Here is a 25,855-nt window from a genome sequence, read left to right as displayed (position 1 = left end):
CACCACTCATGTCACTAACCATTTAAAGCTCCCCTCTCTAAAACTGTCGTTTCACCAGAGATTATCATCAGCCAGCAATGTTTGCCTTTAAAGACAGAGAATACAAGAACGTCATCTTTGAGAAATAAACTCCCTGGCTTCAGGTAAACATGTCTGTTTTCATCCTGTTTCTCTTTCTTAAGTTCCATCCCAACCCCAGTGTTTTATTTTCTACAGGACTTTATCAGAATAATACACATTAATGGCTTGAAAAAAAAAATAAAAAGCACATCATACAACAATGTTAAGCTTCTAGTGCCCAAGCAATAGAACTGGCATTGGCCAGCAACACCATTACATATTTAACGGATGTGGATAGACTTGCCCACTTGTACAAACACATCTATCTATGTGTTTATGTTAGTTCTGCCACCTTCTAGATACTAGCACCATTTTTCAATAGCACCATTCTGCTGAATGGATAGGTAATTCAAGGGAGCTAGGGGACACTGTGCTCCATGGTGAATAGTAACTGCCCTCTACCTGTGCATAAGTCTGAACTATGCTGCTCATGACATGAAGGCCCCATCCCTGCCTTCTCCTCTGTCAAGCGGCCCACCCACCCACCCATCCTCGCTCTCTGGGTTCAGTTCATGTAAATGCCTCCCCTTACAAACTAGGAAAGTTGCCTTGTATTTGAGACCACAGCCTCCTGATGGGTGGTGAGAACATCCAGAATAAGCATTTTCACGTTCATTTCACTATTTTGGACTCTCCTGACTTGGAGAACAGACCAAGGAACAGACCTTCAAAAGTAACTATTGGGTGTACTGGGGTCATGTTTAACCTCACTTTGAGTTGTGGGTTTTTTCCCTCAAGACTAGAAGTTTGTATCAAGTTCTTGTACTTAATACAGTTGACCTGGTCCTCTGAAATATTTTGATCTTGAGCTCCATCTTCCATCCTTGGGGTAGGTGGGGGTATGTCGCACCCATGGACCTGGCTATGGCAACTGTTGTGCAGGAACCCCCAGCAGTGGAAAGACAGTTGATCCTCTGAGTTGATGATTCAGGCAAGGAACACACTGGAGAGGAAGTCAGATGGGAAGACTCATCAGCTCTTCCCCAAAGAAAAGGTATTGGCCAGGAAAGTGGGAAGTATAAAGGTCCATGTTTCTTTTCTTATACCGGCAAGAAATTGATTTCTGTTCATTTCTTTTTAAGAGTTTTCATAGAAATTATCCTTGAGTCAGAAATGTCTCCCCTAGAATTAAGCTAAATCCCTTACCTTTACTAAATCCTACAGTTTCTGACCATTTCCTCTCATTTCTCGTGTCTCTAGGCAGGCACGAGAGTCTAAAGAGCCCAGATACCGAGTCTACAGGGGCTGAGTGATAATAGCCAACACTTTCTCTCCCTGCCCCAGCTGAGTGCTAGCTGAAGAAAGTGGCCCTCTGCCTGGGTGAATTAAAGAATGTTCCTGAAATTTCTCCCACGCATATTAAACAGCAGCTTCCCCAAGTAAGGAGGAAAAAAAGGATGATTTCACCAAGCTAAATTAACAAGACTGCTCCCTGGATGCATGTGGTTCTAGTTCCTGATACTCCTGAGGTAGTCTGGGAAAAATCTGGTGTCTTCATTTTTAGTTTTAAGGGAGGGAAAGACATCATGTCACTGACTTACCTAATTTGGCACCTTTCCCAAGAGCACATCCCAGGAGATGGCTGAACCTCCTGGATATCTCACCTGCCTATCAGGGAGCAGCAAGCATTACAGTCCCACGGCTTTTGCAAGGGCATTTTGTGGCTGATAAGACACAGGGGATTTTGTTTTGAGCCAAAGTTGGACCCGAAAAACCTCAGCAAAATGGTTTCCTGGGGCTGGAATGCAGTCGAGTCAGTCCCCGGGCTGCTGTAGTCTGTGGTGGGGGGTGGCTTCCTTCTGGACTTAGAATGCTTTGGGGTTTTTGAGCAACTGTGGCTTTCTTGGCCTTCGGGTGTGGACGATGTGTGTCTGGGAACATGAGAAGCAGCACTGAGCCCTCACAGTGGGCACAGAACATTTCTTCATGGTTTTTAGTGTTTGGCAGAAACTGGCTGATAAGTTGTCCTTGGTGCAAAGTAAATCTGTGGAAGGAGAGAAAAATAAGAAAAAAAAAAACCACAAAGATTATCCTTTGTAAGTGAATGAGCACAACTTCTATTAATGGAAGATGTTATATGTCTACCCAGAAAGGCTTCACAATAATTCATAGTAGCTGACACCCACTGAACAGTGATTATGTAACAGACACTGTGCAAAGTGTTTATGTTAAACTGAATTATCAGTCACAGTTCTTCACTACTGTGTAACAGTGTTATACACATTCCCACCCTTGCCATGGCTGCCTGGTGGGTGGTGAATACTTCACTGCTCGACTTTGGCTTCAGCCCAATACTTGCCTTGGACAATGTGATATCAGTAGAGATGATCCCTACGGGGCCTTGGGAGGTGCAGGGGGATGAGCCCGGCCTGATGAGCTTCTGCTGTCCCCAGGAGAAGGACCTGGTTTGCACAGCTAGTGGACTACGGAGGATGGGAGACACATGGAGCAAACCTAGACCGAACCTACGGCTGGCAGTCAAGGCCAACCAAGGCTAAGCTAGATTAGCTGAACCTTAGCTGACCTTCAGACGCTGAGCTAACTACACATGATTGTAGTTTTAAGGCCCTGGGTTTAGAGGTGTTTGGGTCTGCAGTATTGTTATGCGATAGTTGAACGCGATGTTTCACATGCATTGCTTCACTTAATATCCCCAGCAGTGCTATCAGGCAAATAGGAGTCTTTCCATTATACAAATGAGGACTGTGAAGCCTACAGAAGTTAAAAACCTGCACAATGTTACCCAGCTGGTAAGCAGCATAGCCAGAGCTAAACAGAGACAGTTTTATCAATCATATCATTCAAAGCACCAGACAATAACCCAGCTAGCTGACTAACCAATGGGTTCAGAGCAGAGCTCAGCAGAGCAGAAGCTACAGATAAATAAAATGTGATCACTGCCCTCCAGAAATGTACCACGTAGATGAAAGCATAAAACATACACAGATAATTCCCACAGTAAGCATCCGATGAGTTACCTGGATTCTAATCCTTGTTCTACTCTGAAACCTCTAGGCAAGTAAGTCCCTCATCCCCCCCACCCCACCCCTTGGCCTCATTTCCTCATCCAAGATGCAGGGAATTTCTCAGGGGTCCCCAGCACATACATTCTAGCAGCGGTACTCAGGTTGGACTGGTCCACGTACTCTTGGGCTGGAAGATATTCAGTAAGGCCCCAAAGAGCAGATTTTTCTTCTCTAAAGTGAAATTGTTTCAAACTTTGCCTGAGGGCCTCTCTGAGCTCTGGTTGCCTTGCTTTCTTCCTTACAGAAGAGATTTGAATAGTTTTGAAGAAAAACTTTTTTCATAGACTCCTGTCTTCTGTCAATAGGACTGGCAGTAAAAGTAGAGATTGAGGTACTATCTTCTACCCAAAAACTGTGCGAGTATTTTTTCCTCTTTCTGCCTTTTTTTCACCTTCCAGTCATGAAAGCAAAAAAAAAAAAAAAAAAAATGCTTTTAATCTCCTCATAGCTCATCATTCTCTCGATGGCACCTTGTTTTCCGCAAAGAAACAAATGTCTTCGGTTAGCTGTCAGAATCCTATTTTGTTTGCAGGTTCGAATGGCACTTAGGAATCGGTAACGCACAATGTTCCTAGAACCCAAAAATCTTCACTGCTGATTCTTTTATTCTTTAGGCCTCCTCTTTAAGCCTATTATAAAATCCAATCTCTCCTAAAATCCCACAGGAAAGTTTCTTCAGTGCTCTGTTTCAGAAGGAGTACACGTTTCAGCCAAGGATTCCTACTGGAAGAAGAATTTGGGCTCTTGGAGCTCTCCCACAGCTCCAAGAGGGCAGCTGGTGTTCTCCGTGGGGTCTGGGCCAGGCATCACGTGCGCTGGTATTCAGAACCAGGCAAGGATTCCTTTCTAGGCTGCTGGCTTTGGAACAGGACCAGCATGGATGCCTGGGTGTCACGGGCCTGCTCCAATTTCTTAGCCAGTGTCTCCTGAAGCCCTTGTGGAGGGCGGCTGGAAGAGGCGCATGTGGTGTAGCTCTCTGCCCCACGTCTTCCCTAACATGAGTATGGGAGTGCTCTGGGGCTACTTCAGGAAAGGAAGAAGACAGAGGAAGTGTGAAAGCTCAGCTTGCATCCCATCTCTTCATGAAGCTTCTCTTGGCCATGCTGGCCCACATCAGTCTCCAAACTTGCATTATTATTGTAATATTTGCTCAAACACGGCACTACATTCTATCTTGAACTGTTCTGTGAGTGGTGGTATGAGCCTTTTCTGATAAGGCTCTGGTGTGATCTCTCAAGGGTGTTTACCATTCTAAAAAGGGCTTCCTAGAGGCTCCCAAAGCCCTAACCTGTTGTGGGCTGAACTACATCCTCCAAAGTTTAAGTGTCCCCCAAAGTGGGAGTGGTACATGTGAATGTGACCTTATGTGGAAATATTTCTTTGAAGGTGTAATAATGATATAAATTAAGATGAGGCCATACCAGAATAGGGTGGGCCCTTAATCCAATATGACTAGTGTCCTGGAGGAGACACAGGTACACACAGTGAAGAGAAAGCCACCAGAAGACACTGACATCTGAGGGGAAGCTGGCCATGTGAGGACAGAGGCAGAGATTGAAGTGACCCAGCTACAAGCCAAGGAAAGCCAGGGATTGTTAGCAACCACCAGAAGCTAAGACAGAGAGCATGGCCCTATCGAGACTTTGATTTTTGAACTTCTGGCCTCCAGAACTGTGAGAATACCTTTCTGTTGCTTTAAGCTCTTTAGTTCCTGGTAGTTGGTTATGGTAGCCCTAGGACAGTAATGCACCTCCTCCCCTATGACAATAGTCATAACAGAAATACAACGTATTGAGCACTTACCCCATACCAGGTAATGTACTTACTGTATACCATCTCATTGGATCCATATAGAAATGTATCAGTAGGTATAGCTATTCTTTTAAAAACTGAGGGTTCCAGAAAGGCTTAGTAACTGGCCCAATATTGCATAGCTGACATGTAGCTGGTGGCTAGGATTTGGTTGTTGCTTCAGTGCCTCTAAAACTCTGCCACCAAGGGAATGAAGCTCTTGTACTGGCGATGGGGGAGGAGGGGGTCACATGGGCAGATTTTCCTTGAACACAGCATCTTCACTTGTTCAACATAGGCCCCCCAACTGGCAGGTCAGGTGACACCTACAGGAACAACAGAGGCTCAGCCACACCTGCTGTTCTTGCCTGATCTTGGGAACCATGGGATTATGAACACTGCTTTTTTTTTTTTTTTGAACCCTGCTTTTCAATGGTCCTCGGAGCCCTGGGAGCATGCTGGGTCTTGCGGTCCTCCTGTTCGAGAGTGGGGGACTTGAAGGAAGAACGGATAGTGGTGGCCTAAATTGGGAGCCTGTGTTCCAGGCCCATGTTTAGAAGCTCATTTAGACAATGACCATGAGCCTAACATCGTGGCATGGCTTGACTGCACAGTTCTCTTTATTATTATAAAACAATGAAGGCTTGTTGTGTTCATCAGCAAACTGGATCCCAGCCGAAGCACACACAATGCTTATAATTAGGGGCAACTTGGAGAGGAGATCCCAATTTGCCTCTGCCAGTTCAACAGAAACCAAGCTTGGAAATTTAAAGGGACAGTTAGAAGCCTGTTTCTTTGTTGTCAGCTGTGTCTAGGTTGAAAGGATAATATTTTGCCCACAAAAGAAAGTTGAAAAACAATTTCACTATTGCTGACAAATACAGTTTCTGTAAGAGTTTGGGTTCCTTGAGGCCAGGGGCTGTATTATACTCATTTCTGTATTCTCACTTTTTAGCACTTGTCTGAGATGTATCTTGTGATTCCTTATATTTGCTGAATAAATGAAAACATGAAATCCTATTCATCTGGAAGAATATTCCTGAGTAGAAAGTTTGCTGACTCAAATGTTCATTTGTAGCAACTCTGGGCCTAGGTAGTGTCTTTATTACTTTCCTTATTCTTTCTCTTGCCTTCTCTACCCCTCATTCCTTAAAACAAACAAACAAACAAAACAAAACAAAACAAAAAACCCCAGGAATGGTGTGCGTAAGAGTTTTGCTTTTGTTTTTTAATCATTATGAGTGTAATGCCTAGAATATACCCGATACTCAGTAAATATTTCTGGATAAAATAAAAAAAAATTTTTTTAACCTACTTAGGGTTTTACAGTCTCTACTTTGGAAATGGTAGTTCTGATTTAGAATTTAAATCATCAACAACTTAGATGGCATCTAAAGGAAGTAAAATGGCCTGGAGGAAAGCAAGCCTCACGCGGAATTCATATCTGATCTTGTAAGATGTACAGAGGGCATATGTTTATTGTGACGGCTAGCTGGCTGACAAGGTTCCAGGCACTGAATGATTTATTTTCAAAGCATTTCAGAGGGCACAGGGGTAAGGGTGGGTGGTGGGTTTTTAAAAGCAAGGAATTTCTTGAAGCTGCTCTTCGTGTTGTTTCTATATGAGTAAGCATGGCTCTGCCTTCAGGAGAGCTAGTAATTAACTTCTGTTGCTCTGATAATTGTTGATGAGTGGAATTCATTGCTGTTTACATCTGTTGCCAGTCAGCTGTTAGTCATCATCTTGACAGTGTGAGATTTCAAGAGAAAAAAATACCAAGTATACATTTAACCTGGTTTTGATTATTGAAGATTGCACCGTCCAGCAATAAAACAGTTAAAGACTATCTACGTAGACTTTAACAGGCCGTAACACTGGGCATGGTCAAACAGGACTAGATTGCTGCAGTCTCCCAAGTGGTCTTCCTTGTCTATCTTCCACATGGCAGCCAGCATGGCTTTCTCATCCCCACACCCCTGTCTGGAATATTCCAGTGCTCCTTCTGCACTGGGGATAAAGTCCAAACTCCCTGGCATGCTTCCAAAGCTCCAGCTTTTCCCTCCAGCCCTACCATTCTTAGCTTCCCATGACCTTCATACTTGAGTTAGACTCCTGTGCATGACCTTGTATTCTTCCCTGATTACTGCAGAAACTGAAGGCCTCTCCAGGAACCTCCTGTCTGACCTGCCTATTCACCCTTCACTTCGTCTGCAGACCTTCCCTGCTCTCCCCAGTTTACGGTTAATGCCCTTTCCAAGAACTCTTGTAACATCCTTACCTCCCTTATCAGTGTCACTGGGTTGCAGCTTTGTTTCTTGTTTGACATTATATTTACATGTAGTCAGTCAGGGCCCAGCAAATATCTGCTCAGTAAGTGCATGATCTGTCAACAAGCAACCTCTAGGGAAAATCTTCTCAGGGTATGAACTCTAATGGCATCTCTGTTGAACGCCAGCACCCTCAGTCCTTGGAAGGAGGTGAGGAATAGATTAACAGACCACAGCCTTCACTACCTCTCATCTTGAAGAATCTTCAGAACACAACTACCACTGTGTACAACCAACATGCTGGTTTTCAAGAGTTTTTCACTTAGCTGCTGATGTCTAGTAGTCAGTTCTTTAATTAGGGGCAGAGTAAATTCAACCTGACCCTCTAAATCCCAGTCTCGGGACTACATCTATAAGAGGCATTCTTTACTTCGTAACAGATGGAACTATCAAAAAATCCTCTCTCCCTGCCTGAAAACCTTCTCTCTAGGTTTTTAATTTAATAAAAAAAAAAAAAAAATCCTCACATATCAGTGAAGCCCCAAATACCAATGGAATGGACATTAAAATTCATGTTTGAACCCATTCATAAATGGATAAGAAAACTATAGTCTACTGAAATGAATAGTTGCCCAAGGAAGGTAACTGAACTGGTTTGTTGATGGAATTTTCTTTTTTCTTTTCAAACCTACGTAATACCTGGTATTTAAAATCTTGACAATACCTTTGGAAGGCTTGTGTTATTATTCTCCTTATATCCAAAAGGAAACAGGTTCAGAGCATTAAATATCCTGCCAAGGGCGCCTGGGTGGCTCAGTTGGTTAAGCGACTGCCTTCGGCTCAGGTCATGATCCTGGAGTCCCGGGATCGAGTCCCACATCGGGCTCCCTGCTCGGCGGGGAGTCTGCTTCTCCCTCTGACCCTCTTCCCTCTCGTGCTATCTCTCATTCTCTCTCTCTCAAATAAATAAAATCTTTAAAAAAATAAAAAATAAATATCCTGCCAAGGTCACGTAGATAGAAAGAGGCTGCTACGAAATGCACACCCATTGCTGTCTGATTCCAACACTGGATTCCTTCCACCCCCGAGGAAGTGAGGCATGGGAGGGAGAAGGAGACCTGGCCTGGCACTCTGGCTCTGCAATCGGCGCCCCCCCCCCCCCCCCCCGTAGTTCAACATACTTAACATGACAAAGGTGATCAGAAGTCATTCAACTTGGGATGCTTTCTGAAAGTGGAGGGTTGAATGTAGCAGACAACACTGATGCTTCCCTGTTCAGGTCTCCCTCCTTAGATTTGTTGCTCCGTTTTCATGTGTCACCCCCGACACCCCAGTTCCAGCATCCCTGTTCTTTAGCCACTAATACCCAGAGACCCTGGCTCTTTTGGAGGATTGCCCACAGAGCCTACTGGAGCTGGTTTGTCTCTCCATGTAGAGAGCTTTTAACACCTGTGAATTCCCTTCCGCTGGGGTAGCCCTTGGCCCATGGTTGAAAAGTGTGGGAGTGTGAAACTCCAGCTCCCGGGCCTCAGGAGCAGACGGCTCCGACCCATGGCTTACACCCCGGAGCTCCCCTGTGGGACCAGGCTGAAGCAGCTGCCTGGCTGTGCTTTCTCCCTCCTCTGTTCTGCTTCCCCTACTCCCTTCATGGTTTTCCTCGGGAGCACTTCTGAAATGGATCCCTTGCACCCAGATCTGCACCTCAGAGCTGTTTCTGTGGAACCTGATCTAAGCCAGTGGTGCTGCATCGACAGAGAAGGCCGTTCAGCCCCTGACTGGTTTCCTGAGAAAGGCTGGCACATCTCTCAGAAATCCCTGAAAAAGCAGAAGTGATTCTCATCTGTGTAGGATGACGTCAGTGTGAATGCGCTCTGAGGTAGGAAAATGGATGAATAACCCCTCAGGAATTAGAGTCAAATCTCACCAAATGGACAGCTTGCTTTGAGTGGAGCTGGCTGGCCTCTTCAGCATAAAGATTCCTGGCGCAAAACAGGGGACTAAAACTAACCACATCGATTCACACGGGACACCTTATTTATGAAAAGCTCTCTCCCCAGCCGGCGAAGTCATTCACCCACCAACACTCTTCTTGCAGGCCTGCTGGCTGCATTTCCGGAATTCTGCAGGTCTGGGTTCGTGATCACACACGCATCGGTCTTCGGTCGTACTGTCCTCTGAGGAGACGCAATGGACGGTCCTCTTCTGAAAGCCACCCCCACAGGAAGCAGTGCACTGAAAGAGAGGGGTGCGCGGAGAGTCACAAGTCTTCCCCAGTGGCACCATGAGGGCTCTAGCGGAGCCTCTAAGGCCGCCGTGCTCAAGTAGGGAGAAGTCTCCACTATCAGGAATCATCTTGAAGGGGTCAGAGAATAAAGCACTAGTCATCTGGAGATGTGAATTTAGGAGGAGTCTGTATTACTGACTGTGGACTGAATTTGGCTTAATTTACTATGGGGTTCTCTGAAGAATGTGGATGAAGGTTGAACAGCAAGAAAAATAGAATAAAATTTCGTATCTAGGCCCCGGTGCCTCAGGAATCCAGTTTCTCTGAACTCGTTTTGATTTGCGGCTGGGAATCAGATGTGAGGAAAGAGAAATGGGAGAAGAAAACCATGGAGAAATGGAGAGAGAATGTGGAATGGGCCCGGCTGGCCCATGTGTGGCCCCAAGCCACAGAGGTAACATGGAACCCCAGTGTCAGGAAGTGGCGGCCTACCAGCAGAAGGGAGGTTCTCTGGCCTGCGAAAGCAGCTTAGGATTCCTGGGGATGTGAGAACATGTGTCTGAATTTATCACATATACTTGTGAAAAAAAAAAAAAAGTATTTTTATTGTGTATACCTATAAAACATAAAAATTCGGTATTTTAACCATTTTTAAGTATACCGTCCAGTGCCTTAAGTGCATTCTCGCTGTTGTACAATCATCATCTCTATCCATCTCTAGAACTTTCTCATATTTCCAAATTGAAACACTGTTCCTGTTAAATAAGAGCTCCCCATCTCCCAGCCCCAGCCCTAGCCCCTGGCAACCACCATTCTATTTTTTGTCTCTATGAATTTGACTATTGTAGTTACCTCATATAAGTGGGATCATACAATATTTGTCCTTTGGCCCTTGCTGATTTCAATTAGCATAATGTCTCCAAGGTTCCTCCGCATTATAGCATGCGCCAGAATTTCTTTTAAGCTGGAATACTATCCATTGTATGTTTATACCACACTTTGTTTATCCATTCATCTGTTTGGATACTTCCAAACTGTTGCTTCCACATTTTGGCTATTGTGGACCCCACATACTCTAATGATTAACATCTATTTCGTGTTTTATTACTTTTAGCCTTATCTTTCTTATATAATCAAAACCTCCCAGAGGGCAGAAACCAGTAAGAAATAACTACTGAGCTGATCCTGAATAAACAAAAGTGTGCAACAGAGGACAGCGTGAAGAACAAGGGAAATTAATCAAGCCAGAATTTGACAAAGAGTACTGGACCAGGATTCCAGAGATGGGCTTTTCCATTTACTTCATATTGTCCTGGATCATTCGCTCAACTTCTTTCTTTCTTTCTCTGTAAAATAAGGTTGTTAGATAAAGAACAAATGACTTCCCTTCCTGCTTTCTGCTCCTAAGGGTCTGATGGAGCCAGGCTGGGCTGGTCCTGGGTGTGGAAGTCCTCCTGGCCCTCTTGGGCAGGGCAGATTAAGATGAAAGAACTAATTCCAAGCCAAGCACAAAAATAAGCAGAGAGGTCACTGTCCATGCATTTATTAGTCAATGAAAACGACTTGTGATAAAGAAGATGCATGAATTTGAGTGGTACTTAATTGGAGGATTAAGCATGGTTGCTAATTTGGGTTCTGTTAATAGTAGTAATGCTGTGAGTTGGGGGTTTTAGAGAGAAGGTGCACCTCTCTGAATGCTCAGTTCCACTTCTTTGGAAGCAGCAACAATAAGGAATCTTTGTGTAGAACTGAGCATCCCAAAATAGGGATGGGGCTAAGGCTGATTAGCTGAACTCCACGCTAGTCTCACTCAGTCCTGGATGCCCTGTCCAATCAAAGCGCAAGGGTTCTCTTCAGCTTAAACTGTTCTGTTTGGAAATGTTGATTCTCAGGATTCAGCAGATGATCGGCAAAGGTTCACCCTGTGGGCAGCTATAAAACTCTGGTGTTGCTGCCACTCAAACAACATGGATGGAATGGAGAAATATGAAGAGGAGGAACATTAGATATTTTAGAACTAATGCAAGCATCTTCACTGAATAATTTTCTTGCACTTACTACTAATTCCTGGTAGACACAGTTCTAAGTGCTCAGGAGATATCCTTGAGTTCAGTCCCAGTAACAACCATGTAAAGTCAGATTTGTTTTCTGCTTTTGCTGGTGTAGAAACAGGTCCTCCGCTCTCCTGACTTTCCTTTTTCTTATAGCATTTAATGGGCATGGAGCCTCATGTTCTCCAAATCTGGAGAATTTTCTTCTATCAATTCTTTGCCTGCCTCATTTCTATTCCATCCCCACTCTCCCTTTCTGGAATCTTATTTTGATGTTATGTCTCCTGGTCTGCTCCCCTACGTTTATCTTTTATCATATTTTCTTTTTGTCTTTGTTCTCCTTGAGAGATTTCTCCACATTATTTTCCCAATCCTTATACTTACATTTTTACTTTTGCTATTATAAAAATTTTTAAGTTTTTCTTATGTTCTCTGAATATTTTTGTATAGCTGTACTAGGAAGCTATGTCACGGATGTAGTCTCTTGTTTCTCTGAAGAGAGTATAGTTTTTGGCGGGGGGGAATTCGATGTTTCTTTCAAGGTCTCTGTTCCTTGGAGTTTCTTTTGTTCTGTGTTATTTTGTCCTTGGTATGATAGATTTTTTTCAAATGTCCAGTAATCCTAGGCTATTGACTTAAGATGAGGTACCTACGAGCTGACGGGAAGTTTCATGTGTGGCAGGTACTGACAGGTGCTTTATATAAGGTGATCAGGAAGAGATCTATTATGTGGGGTTTTTTTCTCTTGGGGCTAACCCAGTCCACTGCCTTTGTGGAGCTCTGTTGGGGGAAGGACACTATTTACTGTGTGTATTTTCACTTGATCATTGGTGAGATAAGCTCTTTTGTCCCTACCAACCGGGACTGATTCCAAAGTCTCTCTTGGTTTGCTTCTCCAGTGAGAAGACCTCCAGGCTATGGTCAGGATGTAGGAAAGATCTAAAGATCCAACTGCCTCTCTTCATAAACTTTCAAGCAACTCCATCCCCCCCGCCCCCCCCCACACACACACTGCTGCCTCAGAGGTACCTGGGAAATCTCTGCTATTCTACAGTTTTCAGCTTTCTCTGGCATGCTAAGTCAACTGTAAGTTTGGCTATCTGCTTCTAGCTTCCAAAATTTTATTGACTCCTTCTCCAATACTGTTTCCTGTCCTCTTGTCTTTGTGGATTTGTGGCACTTTTAAATTTTTTTATCTCTTCTATTGAATGCAGTTTGGGGAAGAGAGGCAAATATATATGTTCAACCCATCCACATGTGTTACCTGGGCTCTATAATTTGCCTTTTTCACTTAATAATAGGTGTTGGAGGTCAAGAGCAATTCCCAAAGCTGGCTTGGTAGGTGTTAGCCACTCTTCATGTCCCCTCATCTTTGATATGCACAATTGATGGACTTTTGACACATGGCTCTTCCAGGGAAACTTTAACTCATGTCCACCTCCAAGAGGCAGTTACCTCTAACTCTCTCTAAAGCAATTTTGAACTTATGCTGTTAGAAATTTTTACAACTCAGAAATATAGGTCTACCTCATTCTTAAAAGGGCTATACTATAATAAATTAATAGATTGACCAGTTCTATCAGAGCAGATTAGGTTATTTATAGGAATTGCTATTACAAACAACACGGCAATGAACATCTTTATCATCATCTAGGATTCTGTTTGATGATGTATTTGTGGGCTAAATTATTATAGGTAGAACTGCTGAGTCAGTCTATGTATTTTAAGTTTTTCACTGATTTTAATGCTTTCTGTTCTAACTCCAGACAGATGATTATAACTGAAAAAAATGTACTGGAAATTGAAGAACAACCACCACACAAAACCTTTTACAACCTGAATGCTACCTAAGTGCCAAAATGAGAAGCTGACTGCACTCTTACAGGCAAAGGGGGTGTTTTTGATAATTTCCTCTTCTCAGTGAGTTCCTTAAGAGCAGGATATGCTTCACACGTCATTACTGTAATATTTTCTGGGCTATCATTATCTTTCTTGCCAGAAAGAATATCGTTCAGCTTTCCTTTACAATGAATAATAAGGTACTAGAGCCTCAGGGAATCGACAGACTTAAAAATGTCCATCTGTAGTTGTTAATCTTCTATGGGATTTTGTTGTGTTCCTTAATGGGGCCCACATTTTTAACATTTTCATGATAGTTCATGTTATAGCAAGTATTTTCTTCTAATGGTCATATATGATTTGCTTAGTGATCCTTATATTGTTACCCAAGGTTCCAAGGTATTTTTCTTTTAAGATTTTATTTATTTATTTGAGAGAGAGAGAGAGCATGGTGGGGGGAGGGTCAGAGGGAGAAGCAGACTCCCCACTGAGGGTGGAGCCCAACACAGGGCTCAATCCCGGGACTCCGGGATCGTGACCTGAGCTGAAGGCAGGTGCTTAACTGACTGAGCCACCCAGGCGCCCCCCCCACTCCAGGGTATTTTTGGAAAAGCCTAATCCCGAAACACACATTTATTTGTTGGGTTTCATCTTTTTTTTTTTTTTAAAGATTTTATTTATTTATTTGAGAGAGAGAGAATGAGAGAGAGAGAGAGCACGAGAGGGAAGAGGGTCAGAGGGAGAAGCAGGCTCCCCGCTGAGCAGGGAGCCCGATGTGGGACTCGATCCCAGGACTCCAGGATCATGACCTGAGCCGAAGGCAGTCACTTAACCAACTGAGCCACCCAGGCGCCCTGTTGGGTTTCATCTTAAAGGTTCTGAACTCAAGGATGGATGAAGAAATTTGGTTTTGGAGTAATTGAATTTCTAGGGAACAGAAAATGAAGTCATTTTCCAAGGGAGATATTGTAAGATGCCCAAATATAAAGTGATTAAATTACATTTAGATGAAAAAAATTACAATTGCACGTGACATTTTCCACTGTTCACATGACCCATGGGGACAGGGTGAAAGCTGGGGGCTAGCCCTGGCAGACAGCTCAGTGGAATGCATAAACAAAAGCTTGCCCTGACACCGGTATCTCCTTTGGCAATTCATGAATCAACATTAGATGCCAGTGAAAATAGGGAATTCACAGAAAGTACTATGTGCCCTGTCTACCTAATGAAGTGGCTGACATCATTTTTCCTTGTCTCCTGGATATTTTGTAAGCTATGAAAATAATAAACGATGCATTTTTTATATTTCTGCAGGCCACACGATTCATGTACAATGTCCCTTTAGCACTAATGAATCATCTTGTTCTTCCTGGATTCAAGTGGGTGATAGTCAGAGACCAGCACAACCTTGAGTTGGATGTGCCAGCAGAAGCCTTTCTCAAGAACACATGCCAGCCTGTGAACCGGTCATGGGCATGCAGGAGCAACCGCACCACTCTGAACAATGAGAATCAATAAGGATATAGCGGCTTCAAAGTATCTGGGGGCATTACATTTGGCAAAAATACTGCATTGGCCTGTGTTATAACTATCAAAATATACAAGAACAAACTACTTTAAAAAATATTAATAGTTGAGGGATTTGTGTATCAGATCCTCTTGCCTACCCCCCCCCCACCTCCCCGTCTCCCAGTTGTTGGCCTTTGATCCGTCCCCGCTGAGGTGGTAACCAACTTCAGGAAGGCACAGCCCAACTCACTGGCCTGCTCACCATGTCCATGCTGTGTGCCTCTCACCTCCCGACTCTCTTCTTGTTGAGACATGAGACATGGTGGGGCCTGCCCAATGCCCACACATGAATAACCCCGGACAACAGGGGATATTAGTCATCTGAGAGGAGACTTTTTACCCAATCCCAAGAGATAGGAGCCAATAGATCATTTCCTCCCTTCCTGCCCCTGGACAAACTACCCTAAGAGGAGGTAGTTCATACAGCTTTTAGAAGGCCTTCTTTTGAGAGCAAGCAACCAGTTGTTCCTGACCCCGAGCAGTGGTCAGTTAGGACACGTGGTCAGTCTGGTAACGTATCACTCATATTCGTTTCCCCTCCTTCCCTGTCTCCCTCCTCTTTCCCATCATCCCTACGTCCTTGACATTGTATTTCCTAATAAAGTTTTAGATTTGGCCTTAAGACTCTATTTTCTAGAGAATCCAGGATATGACAAATCAGAGGGATGGCACAATCTGTCTATGGGAGAATTTTCTTTGTTGTCAGTGTCACTGATACAGTTACTTACATAACAAGTAAACTCTGTGAGGACAATCAATCTTTCCCTCATTTGCAGTTTAATTTTTTGTTTGTCTCTCCATCCAACAGGCTGGCCATCTGGCAAGCTGATCTGCGGGTTGACAAGATCTGAAACTCACAAAATCAGGCTAAGCCTCAAGCTTCAGGGCATATCCACTCCTGATTGCTTCAGGAAAAGCCCCAGGATCCAAGGTATTGGGACCCAAAATTGCCTTTCCTTAGGTTTTTGTGCCTCTGGGATAATATTGGTATTTGATCTGTTTTCTTTTGATAGTATTTGAACTTTTCTCTTCTGAGCTCAAGACAGTAAACATTGAACCACATGTCAGTTAAGGATCAACTTTTAGCAGACTTAGAGGTGTGGATGGCAGAAGAGTACCCGAACTAAAATATGTAGAAACCCTCTGTAAATCAATGGGGACACTGAACATTGACAATGAATGTACCTTACCTTTGAAATCAAGAGAAAAAAATGCTATTTTTTAAAAGACTAAAGTAAATGGAAGGGAATATAACCGACTCTTACCAGGTCCCAGTCTCCAGTGGCCCAGTGACAACAGGGGTGGCTGTTGCAGGGCACCGTGGGCGTGGGCCTTTCCGTCCAGTCACAGAGGCCTCCCGGACAAGTCACGGCTCTCTCCTGAACTCCGCCTCCACAGGACCTGGAACACTGAGGTAGGGCAAGGACACGTTTAGGTAAAAATCACCTGACGACATTTGCAGTGATCAGGGAAGACCTTCTTATTATCATTTTTGTTGTCTACAGAGCTATTAAGAATACCAGTGTCTCTACTGGAATTTGCGCCAGGGTCCTCGTGATGACCGCATAACAGCGATGAAACAAAAATTAAAGAGAGAGAAGGAAATTAATAAAGGGCATTCTGAGGATATGAAGAGGAGAAAAAAAAATCAGAAGATGCTACATAGTTCAATGTAAAACAGTATGTCACACAGAAGGAATTCTGGTTAAAAACCTAAATGAGTGGTCATTCCAGAATGGACGTCATGCTATTTGCATTCCGACTTCTAGCACAAGTATCTAGAAACCAGAATGTAAAATGTAGGTGTTTTCATTATGATTAGCTCCAACAGTCCAAACAGGGAGCACACATTTGCAATAGAATTTTATTTCCTCTTAAAATGGGATTCAGTCTTCCTTACCTACTACAAAATGCTTTAGAATTAAATTTGTCCATACTTGGAATAGGGGAATTGATGGGTTTGCCCCAGGGTCTGATCCACTGACTATAATGCTCACAAAAACAAATTTGAGATGACAAGCTGGATTCCTAAAGTGATACAACTCTAAAACATGTCAGGTTTTTGCTCACTAATATAATTTTATAAGATCTACTGTCTCATTTTCCTAAGGTTTCTAGAAGGAAATTACATTATCCACTAAGAATCTTTGAAACATAACATAATAAAATTTTAAAAATTAAAAAGAAAGTACTTTTAAAAATCTTAATTATGGTATGGCAACAACAACAGCAACAACAAAATAATTATGGTTGGCAACATCTTGCCCATCACATCAGGCACGACGTTGAGTGGTGGTGCCATAGAAAACAGGATAATTACATGCAATAAATGCTTTCTGCTCAATAAAAGAACTATTCTATTGCTTTCACGATATTCCAACTTTGAGAATCAACATGGATTTTTTTGCATATTTGTTGTTTTTAACCCTACATGAGGAGAGGGATTCCCCCACTTGAGATCATCATACCTACACGTGTGCATATATTCAGGGCCACCTGGCCACATAATGTCCAGGAAAGGAGGTGAAGAAAGTACAAACCAGCGGTTCTCCAAGTGTGGTCTCCGGACCAGCGACTTTAGCATCTTCTGGGTACTTGTTAGAAATGCAAAATTCAGGCCCCACCCCAGACCTCAAAATTGGACACTCTGGGGGTGGGATCCAGGCATCTCTGTGTTGACAAACCCTCCAGGTGATTCTGAAGTGTGCTAAAATTTGAGAAGCTCTCCTGTAGAGACATCCCCACAGCAGAAATGCTTCTTCCATGCTGGAAGGCTGGGCTGGCTGACAAAGTGAAGGGGCCCACAATATTCTCATGATGGTAGTCTGCTAGTATGTACAGACAAAGTAGCATCATGAGTAGTCAGGGTAAAGCACCTAAGGGTTCCCAGACTCTCAAAAGCTCCAGCGAAGTACTCAAAATGATTTTTGCATTTTCCATCTCCCTCAGAGGGTAGTCTTCCAACTGTGTGGTTTGCTCACACAGAGTACAACTTCAGAAAAGAGGGTGGTGGGAGCCCTTCAGGGAACAGCTCCTGGCTGGGGCTCCCAGAATACATCTTTTTCAGAGAGCAGATCTGATGGCTCATCTTTAAAAACCTACAGTTGCATTTCTCTACAAGGCTCCTCTGCAGATTCCTGGATTCTGAAACCTGTCACCAGGCTCATCATACATGGATGGCTTGGAGGCGCAGGTCCAGAGTGTGGGAATAGCAGGCACTTTATGTGCCCTAGAGCTGAGCAGGGAAGGAGGAGAAAGAAGGGACAGTGGTAGCTGCTGCCCCAGAAAGCACCAGGTACTGGCCCAGAGCCTCAGGAATCAGCACGGCTGCTTCACATGTAGACGGGAAGTGGCTTGGGGTGGGGCAGTCTTCTGTAAGCTTTGACACTCTGTATCCTATACTTGCGGTTCACCACCTTCCTTTCCAGAGCAGGTGGACGGTTTGGTCCCCCCCCCCCCCACCCCCCCAAACAGTTACTGATTCACTCTTTCTCCTTAGTTCACTCTTTGTTCGATGCCTACTGGGCAAATTGCTACGGTACAAAGAGCACAGGCACTGGAGTCTGCCTTGTGCTGAAACTGATGTTCCACCATTTATTTTCTAGTTGTGTGAACGCATGTAAATTTCTTAGTCTCTGAATCTCAATTTCTTCACCTATACAATGAAATTAATAAAGCCTATTATTCGGGTTGTTGCGAGAATTAAACCAAGTGTTGTAGGCAAAATGCCTAGCCCACAGACACACTCAAAATATGCTGGGTTCCTTTTTTTTTCTTCTTTCTACCACACATGGATATGGCTGGGAGTAGTTTTTGGGAGCTATTGATGTACTTGCCTATTGGCAAATGAGAAGAACAGTCACTTTCCGTTCATGTGCTGTCGTAGGACAAAGACCTAGCAGAGCCTAGGCCCTCACAAAACAGAGGACAGACACATACAGGCACAAACACACTTCCTTTTATTTGTATAAACAATGATCCGGGCATTGAACTGAGAGGTGGAACTCTAAAATATACTGTGTGTGGAAAGGAGCTGGCCATGACCCCCAGCTCAACTAGGCAGAGGCCTAGCAGAGGGATGTGAGACTCTGCCCTCAATGGCTCTCCTCAGAGTGGTCTGAGTACATTCCCCCAACATGGACCCCAATTGTGCCCAGTATATCCATAGGGAACCTGGGTTGTGCTAAAACACTGCATTGTCACAGCTGAAACCACACAACGTAGTCTTTAGGTTGACCTGTTCGGCCTCCTCCAGACAGTGCTGGGCCACTGAGTGGAGGCCTGTCATTGTCACGATGCACGGGTGGTCTTCCCTGACCTCTAGACTCGCAAGGTAACATAGAGATTCACATTTGCCCGGGTCTGTGGACGATGTATCTGGAGGCCATACCTGGCTCCAGGGCTCCACACACCACTCCTCACAGGGCGCCACGTTGCAGCTCATGCTCCGTGGGGGACGAATGCCGGCCAGGAACTGGCAGTGAAACGGCCTCAGGCTGCGGTGGTCCCGGCTGTCCACACACTGGATCTCCCGGACCCGGAAGCCCCCGCTGCAGTTTCTGGAGCACTGCATGGAGAGGGACACAGGAGGGGATACCTGGGTCCCTGGCGCCAGGCTTCCATTCCCCTGGATTCCAGGGGCGCTTGCAGGGAGAACCGTGGAGTTCCAAGGCTTCCAGGCACAAAGGAGGGTGAAGTCTAGCTCAAGTGAGCTGTTTCCCTCACAGGCCCTGGAGAGGGAGTCACTCAAGCAGCAACCAAAGATGGGGCCGCCCATGTCAGAAAACACAGGTGGGGAGGTCTAAGAACTGGGTGGCAAGTCCCGTTCTGTCACTCACTTGTCATGAGCTCTTGGGCAAGTCACAGAAACATTCTGAGCCTCAGGTGTCATAATTGTAAACTGGGATATAACTGCATCTCCCAGGGCTGTGGTGAAGACCACAGAGCCTGGCGTCGGGTGTCTGCAGGTGCAGGTCTGCCTCAGTGGGCAGCCTGTCCCTCTGGTGTGTCGTCATCCTGGGTGACCGAGGCTGCCCACACGGGGATGTCTCTGCCAAGCCACACCCATCTCTCCCTCAGAATCCTGCTGAAAACCTGTTTGCTCCGTGACTCTGAAGGCAGGATGGGCTGCCCTTTGTCAAGTGAAGGGCCTATATGAGGGAATTAATTGGAATAACTGCTCAGTGGTTTGACTCATGGGAGTGAGCAAACCCTGTGCTTGTCCCTACCACCATCCTTCCTCCCACAGCCAACATCCCCTGCCTTCATCACTGAGAGTTTGCTCAGCACAGGCTCATGGAAAGCCATTACAAGGCCCTCCTCACTGCCCGCCTCCCACATGCCGACAGCTTGCATAGCATCTCCTGCATCCTGCTGGCCCATGTGACAAGGGACAGATTGATGCTCTAATGCTTCCATAAATTGAATGTTTAGCTTCTTAAAAATAAATGACACTTGCCAAACAGCACCCCCCCACACACACAAATAAAAAACCTCACTTTCCTGGGCACCTGGGTGGCTCAGTTGGTTAAGTGGCTGCCTTCGGCTCAGGTCATGATCCCAGAGTCCTGGGATCAAGCCCCGCATCAGGCTCCCCGCTCAGTGGGGAGTCTGCCTCTCTCTCTCCCTCTGCCCCTCCCCATCGCTCATGCTCTCTCTCTCTCTCTCTCTCTCTCAAATAAATAAATAAATAAATAAATAAATTTTTTTAAAAACCTCACTTTCCGGCCATTTGGTAAGTGCACAAAGTAAAAAGTAACTGTCAGTTTGAAATCAGCCACAGAGCGAATGAGGAAACATGCTAATAATTTCCACACAAAGCAGCCCTTCATTTGACAAAACAGATTTCTGGGAAATAGCACGTGATAAAGCAACAGGGCTCTGTATTAGGACAAGGGAATTTTACAAGATGTAAGTATGAAATGAGATTTTATTTTCCTATTTTTCATTTGTTGCTGCAATCTGTTATTTCAAAATTTAATTTTCAAATTAGCATTCCCCTTTGTTATTCATTCAATGGGAAATGAACTTTATTAATATGCTGAAATAAACAATGGAAGACACTCACTAAACCATGACTTTTCCATTCCATTTTCAAAACAGCCTCTTGTTCAGTTAGCAAGAGAGAAGGGGCAGGATATTAAATCACTCCTAATGCTGTTCTGTTTGTATGCTGAATGCCAATTATTATATTCATTTTCTTACTGCCCTAGAGGACAGTCATTTGGATTCATGTTTTCCTAACCTGGAGCCTGTGGACCAGACTGAGGACAGAAGTCAGACTAGAACAAAAAGCCTGGCCAATGCCCTACTGTGACCAAAAGTGCTCATTTTCCAGTTACCACCTCAGCTCAACTAGTGTGATCTGCAGACCAGATCAAGTTAGAATGAAAAATACCCTTAGCTTATAGGAGCCACTGGAAGAGAAAATGAAATCACAATTCTCCCTTGTGTTGTTCTGATTTACAAAGTCATCCTGATACACGTTCCATGTTGGACTCACACAGGGTGTTCAGTCAAGAATAGTGAAATGCTCGAGCATAGCGTTGGGAGGTCGGTAGACTGCACTCCGGTGTGATCCTGACAGCAAGTGGTTACCTGACTGTGGGTTAACCACCGCTCGTCTCAGCCTCTGTTTCTCCATTGGTGTAGAAAGGTTAAACTAGATGATTAGACTATCCCAACATTCTGGAGTGGTATGAAATAAGGGATCGCTGCATTTGTATTCTGTTCTGATTTCAGAATACTTTCCTTGCTTTCCAAGTTGAACCAAATACTAAATTGGGATATAAAAAAATTCTTTTCTGTTCCTTTCCTTATGCTGAACAGTTTCGTAAGACCCTTAAGATTAAATATTTCATTCCAAAAATTCTAAGCTGAACAGCATCAAAATTCATCCTTCCATCTCTTCCCCCATGCCACCCCCACTTCCCTTACAGTTATTGGGCATTTCTATGTTCCAGACTCTATATTCCAATCTAACAGGAGAGGAGAGTTACATAAATGAGTAGAAGGAATAAAGATTACATCGTAAGTTGTTCATGATCTAGTGAGGGCACAATGGAGGAGGTGGGCAATTTCACCTGAAGAGGTCAGGAAAGGTCTAAATGAAGGAGCCAAAGTTTGAGCTGAAGCATATAGGATAAGTAGATGCTCACTCAGCTGACAAATAGGGTGGGGGACATTCAAGATGGAGAGAATGGCATATACAGAGGCACAGTGCTATGAAACAAGACTTGCTTGGGAATAGCAAGCTGGTCAGAATGCTAGGGCAAAGAGTGGGGGTGGGCAGAGGGACGGGCAGGGGCCATCATGGAGAGCCCCATGGTCTGGACATCAGTCCTCACTGGAGTGGTCTTGGGTTCATGCTTCCTGTGGTCCTAAATGTTTCTAATTCATTGTCATTCCTCTATTTTTTAGGGATCCCTTAATCTAAAACCTTCAGGGGTGTTACATGTCTGACAGTTCAGACATACAACAGATTATACCAAGAATAAAATAAATGCTGTGATTTTTAGTCTATAATGACCTTCTTGCTACTCAATGTTTGCTTTCTGGGGACAGAGGATCCCTTATCACATGCAATTCTATGTTTTGACGTCTGCACATTGGACTTCAATATATGTTCCTGGGAACATGTTATATATCAAAGTTGGGGATGGTCTGTATTTAGCAAGAAAGGGGCTCTTTCCTTATGAGTTCGTTTCTAAAAATTCAGATCCAAAAAAATGTAGCAATGCCACTGACAATCCGTAAAATCTAATAAACACAAAGGCAAGAAGGAGAATAAGACAGAAAGACTAGCAATATATGCAAATATATTAGCAAATATTTGAAACCCAAGACCATAAGGAAAGACTGCCACTTTCTCTCACTTTCCAGCAAAAGTCAATGACTGCTGAAATAAAAGTGCAACACGGCCTACGAGGGAAGACAGAACATTCCAAGAAAAAATGTAAAAATGTTTCTGATTCATTTCAGAAATAGTCAAGATCTGTTAAGATTTAACTATGAAAAGGGAAGTGCTCATTCTCAGAAAGCAAATAAAGGGGCGGTCAAATCACCAGTTTACAAAACTTCAGAAGGTGCAGGGATCAAGATGTTCCACTAGGCGGTGAGTGGAGCTGTGGGAGATGCATCGCTTTGGTGTCAAACCCAATGGAAGGCTTTTCAAACCCATTTTGTCACTTCCTGAATTTCCTGCATGACGACGCTCCCTCTTTTTTCCTCATAGAAATTTTAATGCTCTGAAATTGGCATGTGTCTTACAACTGATGTACATATTTATTGTATAGTGTTCTCTTTCTTCCCGAAAAGCTGTCATTAATTGGATGACGTGTCCCCCTGTTGATGGTTTCTTAAAATCGGGAGCATTTGGTAACAGCTGTGTGATTGAGCATTCGTGATTTAAACACCCTGAGCTTTCATTTCCTCAGTGGGAATTATAAAGAAGGTCCTAAGCTGGATGAAAATGGAATTGATGATCTAAAGCTCTTGTGTAATGCTAGGCACGTGATAGTATCGGCGAGTGCCAGGGCCCAAGGTAGGTCAACTCCTCCAAAGTTCCTGGACACTTTGAGCACCTTGTCTGCTTAATACTGGGGAGTAGACACCTGCTCCAGCCAGTCCTGTTGACAGAACTTTCTCCAAGGTCACCTGTCTACAGGCTTTCTGCCCTGAATCCAGGAAGCCAGAGGATAGTAAGCACCTAAGAGCCAGTCCTGACTTTTACCTGGAGCTCAAAGTTTGCCCAGGATTTCTTCTGAACAGTCTTTGACCATTTACAAAGCTGTTTCACTAACATTTTCTTTTCTGATCCTTATAACCACTCTATGAGGTAAGTGGAGGCAATATCATCCACTTTACTTCTCAGAGGTGTGAGAAACACAGTTTCTCAGATGAATGCACCAGTGTCATATGCTGGTAATGACACAGCAAGGCTGCCAACCCACACGTGTCCCATCCATCGCCCAGCACCACTTTTAGGATTCAGTTCTGCACAGCCGTCTTCCCAAGCATGCCTCTGGGACAAACCCAAGGACTACAACCTTAACTTTGCTTCAGACAGACTGATGCGTGAAGGGGAAGCAAGCCATCCTGAAAGACTGCTTCTAGACATGGTAAAGGCAGAGGCTGAACACTGAGTCCTATTCTACTCTCACACACAGGGGAACATGTCCACAGCAGCTGCCTCGGGCTTCATCAGGGAGCCCCATGGTGCTGGAGACAGAAGCCAGTAAAACAAGCACAACTCACAGCCATCACAAAGCGAGAGCACTATTGGCGAGTGACCCAGAGGCCTCAGGGGTGCTACCTGTAGGCTTGGGGCTGGCTGAGGCAGACCCGCAGTCCTATGAGGATTAAGGTGTCTGTGGATGGGGGGCAGAGACGGGGGGGGTAATGCAGAAGATTCAAGGTAAAATTAGAATTCTTCCCTCTGAGAAAGTATCTGTGAAAAGGCAAACCATCAACATGGCAGAATCTAAACCCTCTGGGCATTTAAAGACATTAAAAGGGCCTATGCTCCAACTCTAGGTTTTGGAGGTTTGCCTCTGAGCATGTTTGGAAGTCCTAATAGAACAGTGAAACGAAGAAGGCCCTCAAATCTTTCCTGGTGCATGATTTGGACTTCAGACATCTGTATGAAGTGGTTAATGATGCGGTAGTTAAAAAGGAATTACACACACACACACACACACACACACACACAAAGGAATTACACTTACTTGTCAAAATTTAAGATAAAATCTAAATTAACATGCCTGGGAAAAATGAAAGTCAGGTGTGTAAGACCCATAATAATAGAAACACAGAAGTCAGGGCAACTGAGGATCAGGGTTTAAGCCACATCTTTGACAAGGTTTATCTAGTATCCTGAGAGAAGAAACAGTTTCTTGAGTGAGAGGAATGGAGTAACTTGGAGGATCCGATTCTGGATGTGGTGGTTATCTCATTCTGGCAGGCCTGGTGATATGGGAGAGCTCCCAGGAAACCACCAGAACCAGATGCGCTACAGGGGGTCATACATAGCCCTGCAGCCCCCCTCTTCCCCCACCCCCCCGCCATGAGAGAGGACACCCAGAGACAGATGGGCCGGCCAAGCAGGGCTTTCCTCAGGAGGTCTGACCCCAGAGAACTGCTTCTGGATCTCTCATGCAGGGTTTTTCACAGGCTAGAATTCCTGGTACTTTTCATGGGAGTGTCTTTTCAAAAGTGTGAATGATTTCGCACATCTGTCCTTTCTTTGAGCTAGACAATTTCCAAGGAAAGGACTGTTCCCAGTGATAACAAGGCGGGCCTTTAGGACTGCTCAACGTTTGGCCGGGTCAGGAATATAAAATGTCTCTTGAGATTTTTCTGGATATGGAAGAGAATTTGTAGCAAAGCATTTAGTCTTTGCTGGATCCTGAGTTTGTAAGAAGTTGGAAGAAAAAGAAAGAACTAGCACTCGTTCTTGAAAGAAAAATAGTATGAAAGCAGAAGAAAGGGAGGGTGGCAGGTATCAAAGGGATGTGTGGTAATCTTTCAGGGAGTAACCCTACTGTCCCTCTCTTCCCCAGAATCGGAGCCTTACTTTGGGAGAAGGGGCCTAACGCAGATAAATGATGTTGCACACTGAGCCCTGTACGTGTTCTAAGGCTGCTGGGTAACTTTGAGAGGGCCTATGGTGATGCCCAGGACTGACTCCTCCAGGTGGTATCAGAGGGAAGGGCAGGAGGGAGGTAGCAAAGGAGGAAGGGAGGAGACACGCCTCCTTCCGCAAGCAAGCGCGTGGCAAGGCTGTCCCCCTGGAACCCGCGGAGCCCGGTCACCTACCTTGCTCCACAACCCCACTCTCCAGCTGGTACAAGGACGGAGGTGGCACCTCTTAGCGGGGTCGGGCTTCTGGATGGCGGCACAGTCAGAATCCGTCCCGGTGCTACAGTCCACGCTTCGCCAGTAGGCCCCTAGCCCACAGCTGGTGGAGCA

General features: G+C 44.6%; 1 protein-coding gene across 4 annotated transcripts in view; it reads right to left on the bottom strand.

Moving 5' to 3' along the window:
• Window positions 1–616: 616 nt before the first annotated feature.
• ADAMTS12 (ADAM metallopeptidase with thrombospondin type 1 motif 12) overlaps window positions 617–25,855 on the bottom strand; it is a 297,469-nt gene continuing 272,230 nt past the window's right edge. For 3 of the 4 annotated variants that reach the window (XM_073891049.1, XM_025867427.2, XM_073891051.1), the window contains 5 exons: window positions 25,703–25,855; window positions 19,278–19,454; window positions 16,153–16,296; window positions 9,283–9,436; window positions 617–2,104 (listed from right to left, as the gene is read on the bottom strand). In XM_073891049.1, coding sequence (XP_073747150.1) covers window positions 1,926–2,104; window positions 9,283–9,436; window positions 16,153–16,296; window positions 19,278–19,454; window positions 25,703–25,855 — 807 coding nt within the window. In that variant the 3' untranslated portion in view covers window positions 617–1,925. The remainder of the gene's footprint in view (window positions 2,105–9,282; window positions 9,437–16,152; window positions 16,297–19,277; window positions 19,455–25,702) is intronic. The other variant, XM_073891050.1, reaches the window with a different exon arrangement.

This window comes from Callorhinus ursinus, unplaced genomic scaffold (assembly GCF_003265705.2).
Source record: "Callorhinus ursinus isolate GAN/ISIS: 27379988/994484 unplaced genomic scaffold, GSC_fseal_2.0 scaffold3, whole genome shotgun sequence".
Taxonomy (NCBI): Eukaryota; Metazoa; Chordata; class Mammalia; order Carnivora; family Otariidae; genus Callorhinus; species Callorhinus ursinus.
The sequence above is the reverse complement of the archived record's forward strand: the minus strand, read 5'-3'. Positions and strand labels throughout refer to the sequence as shown.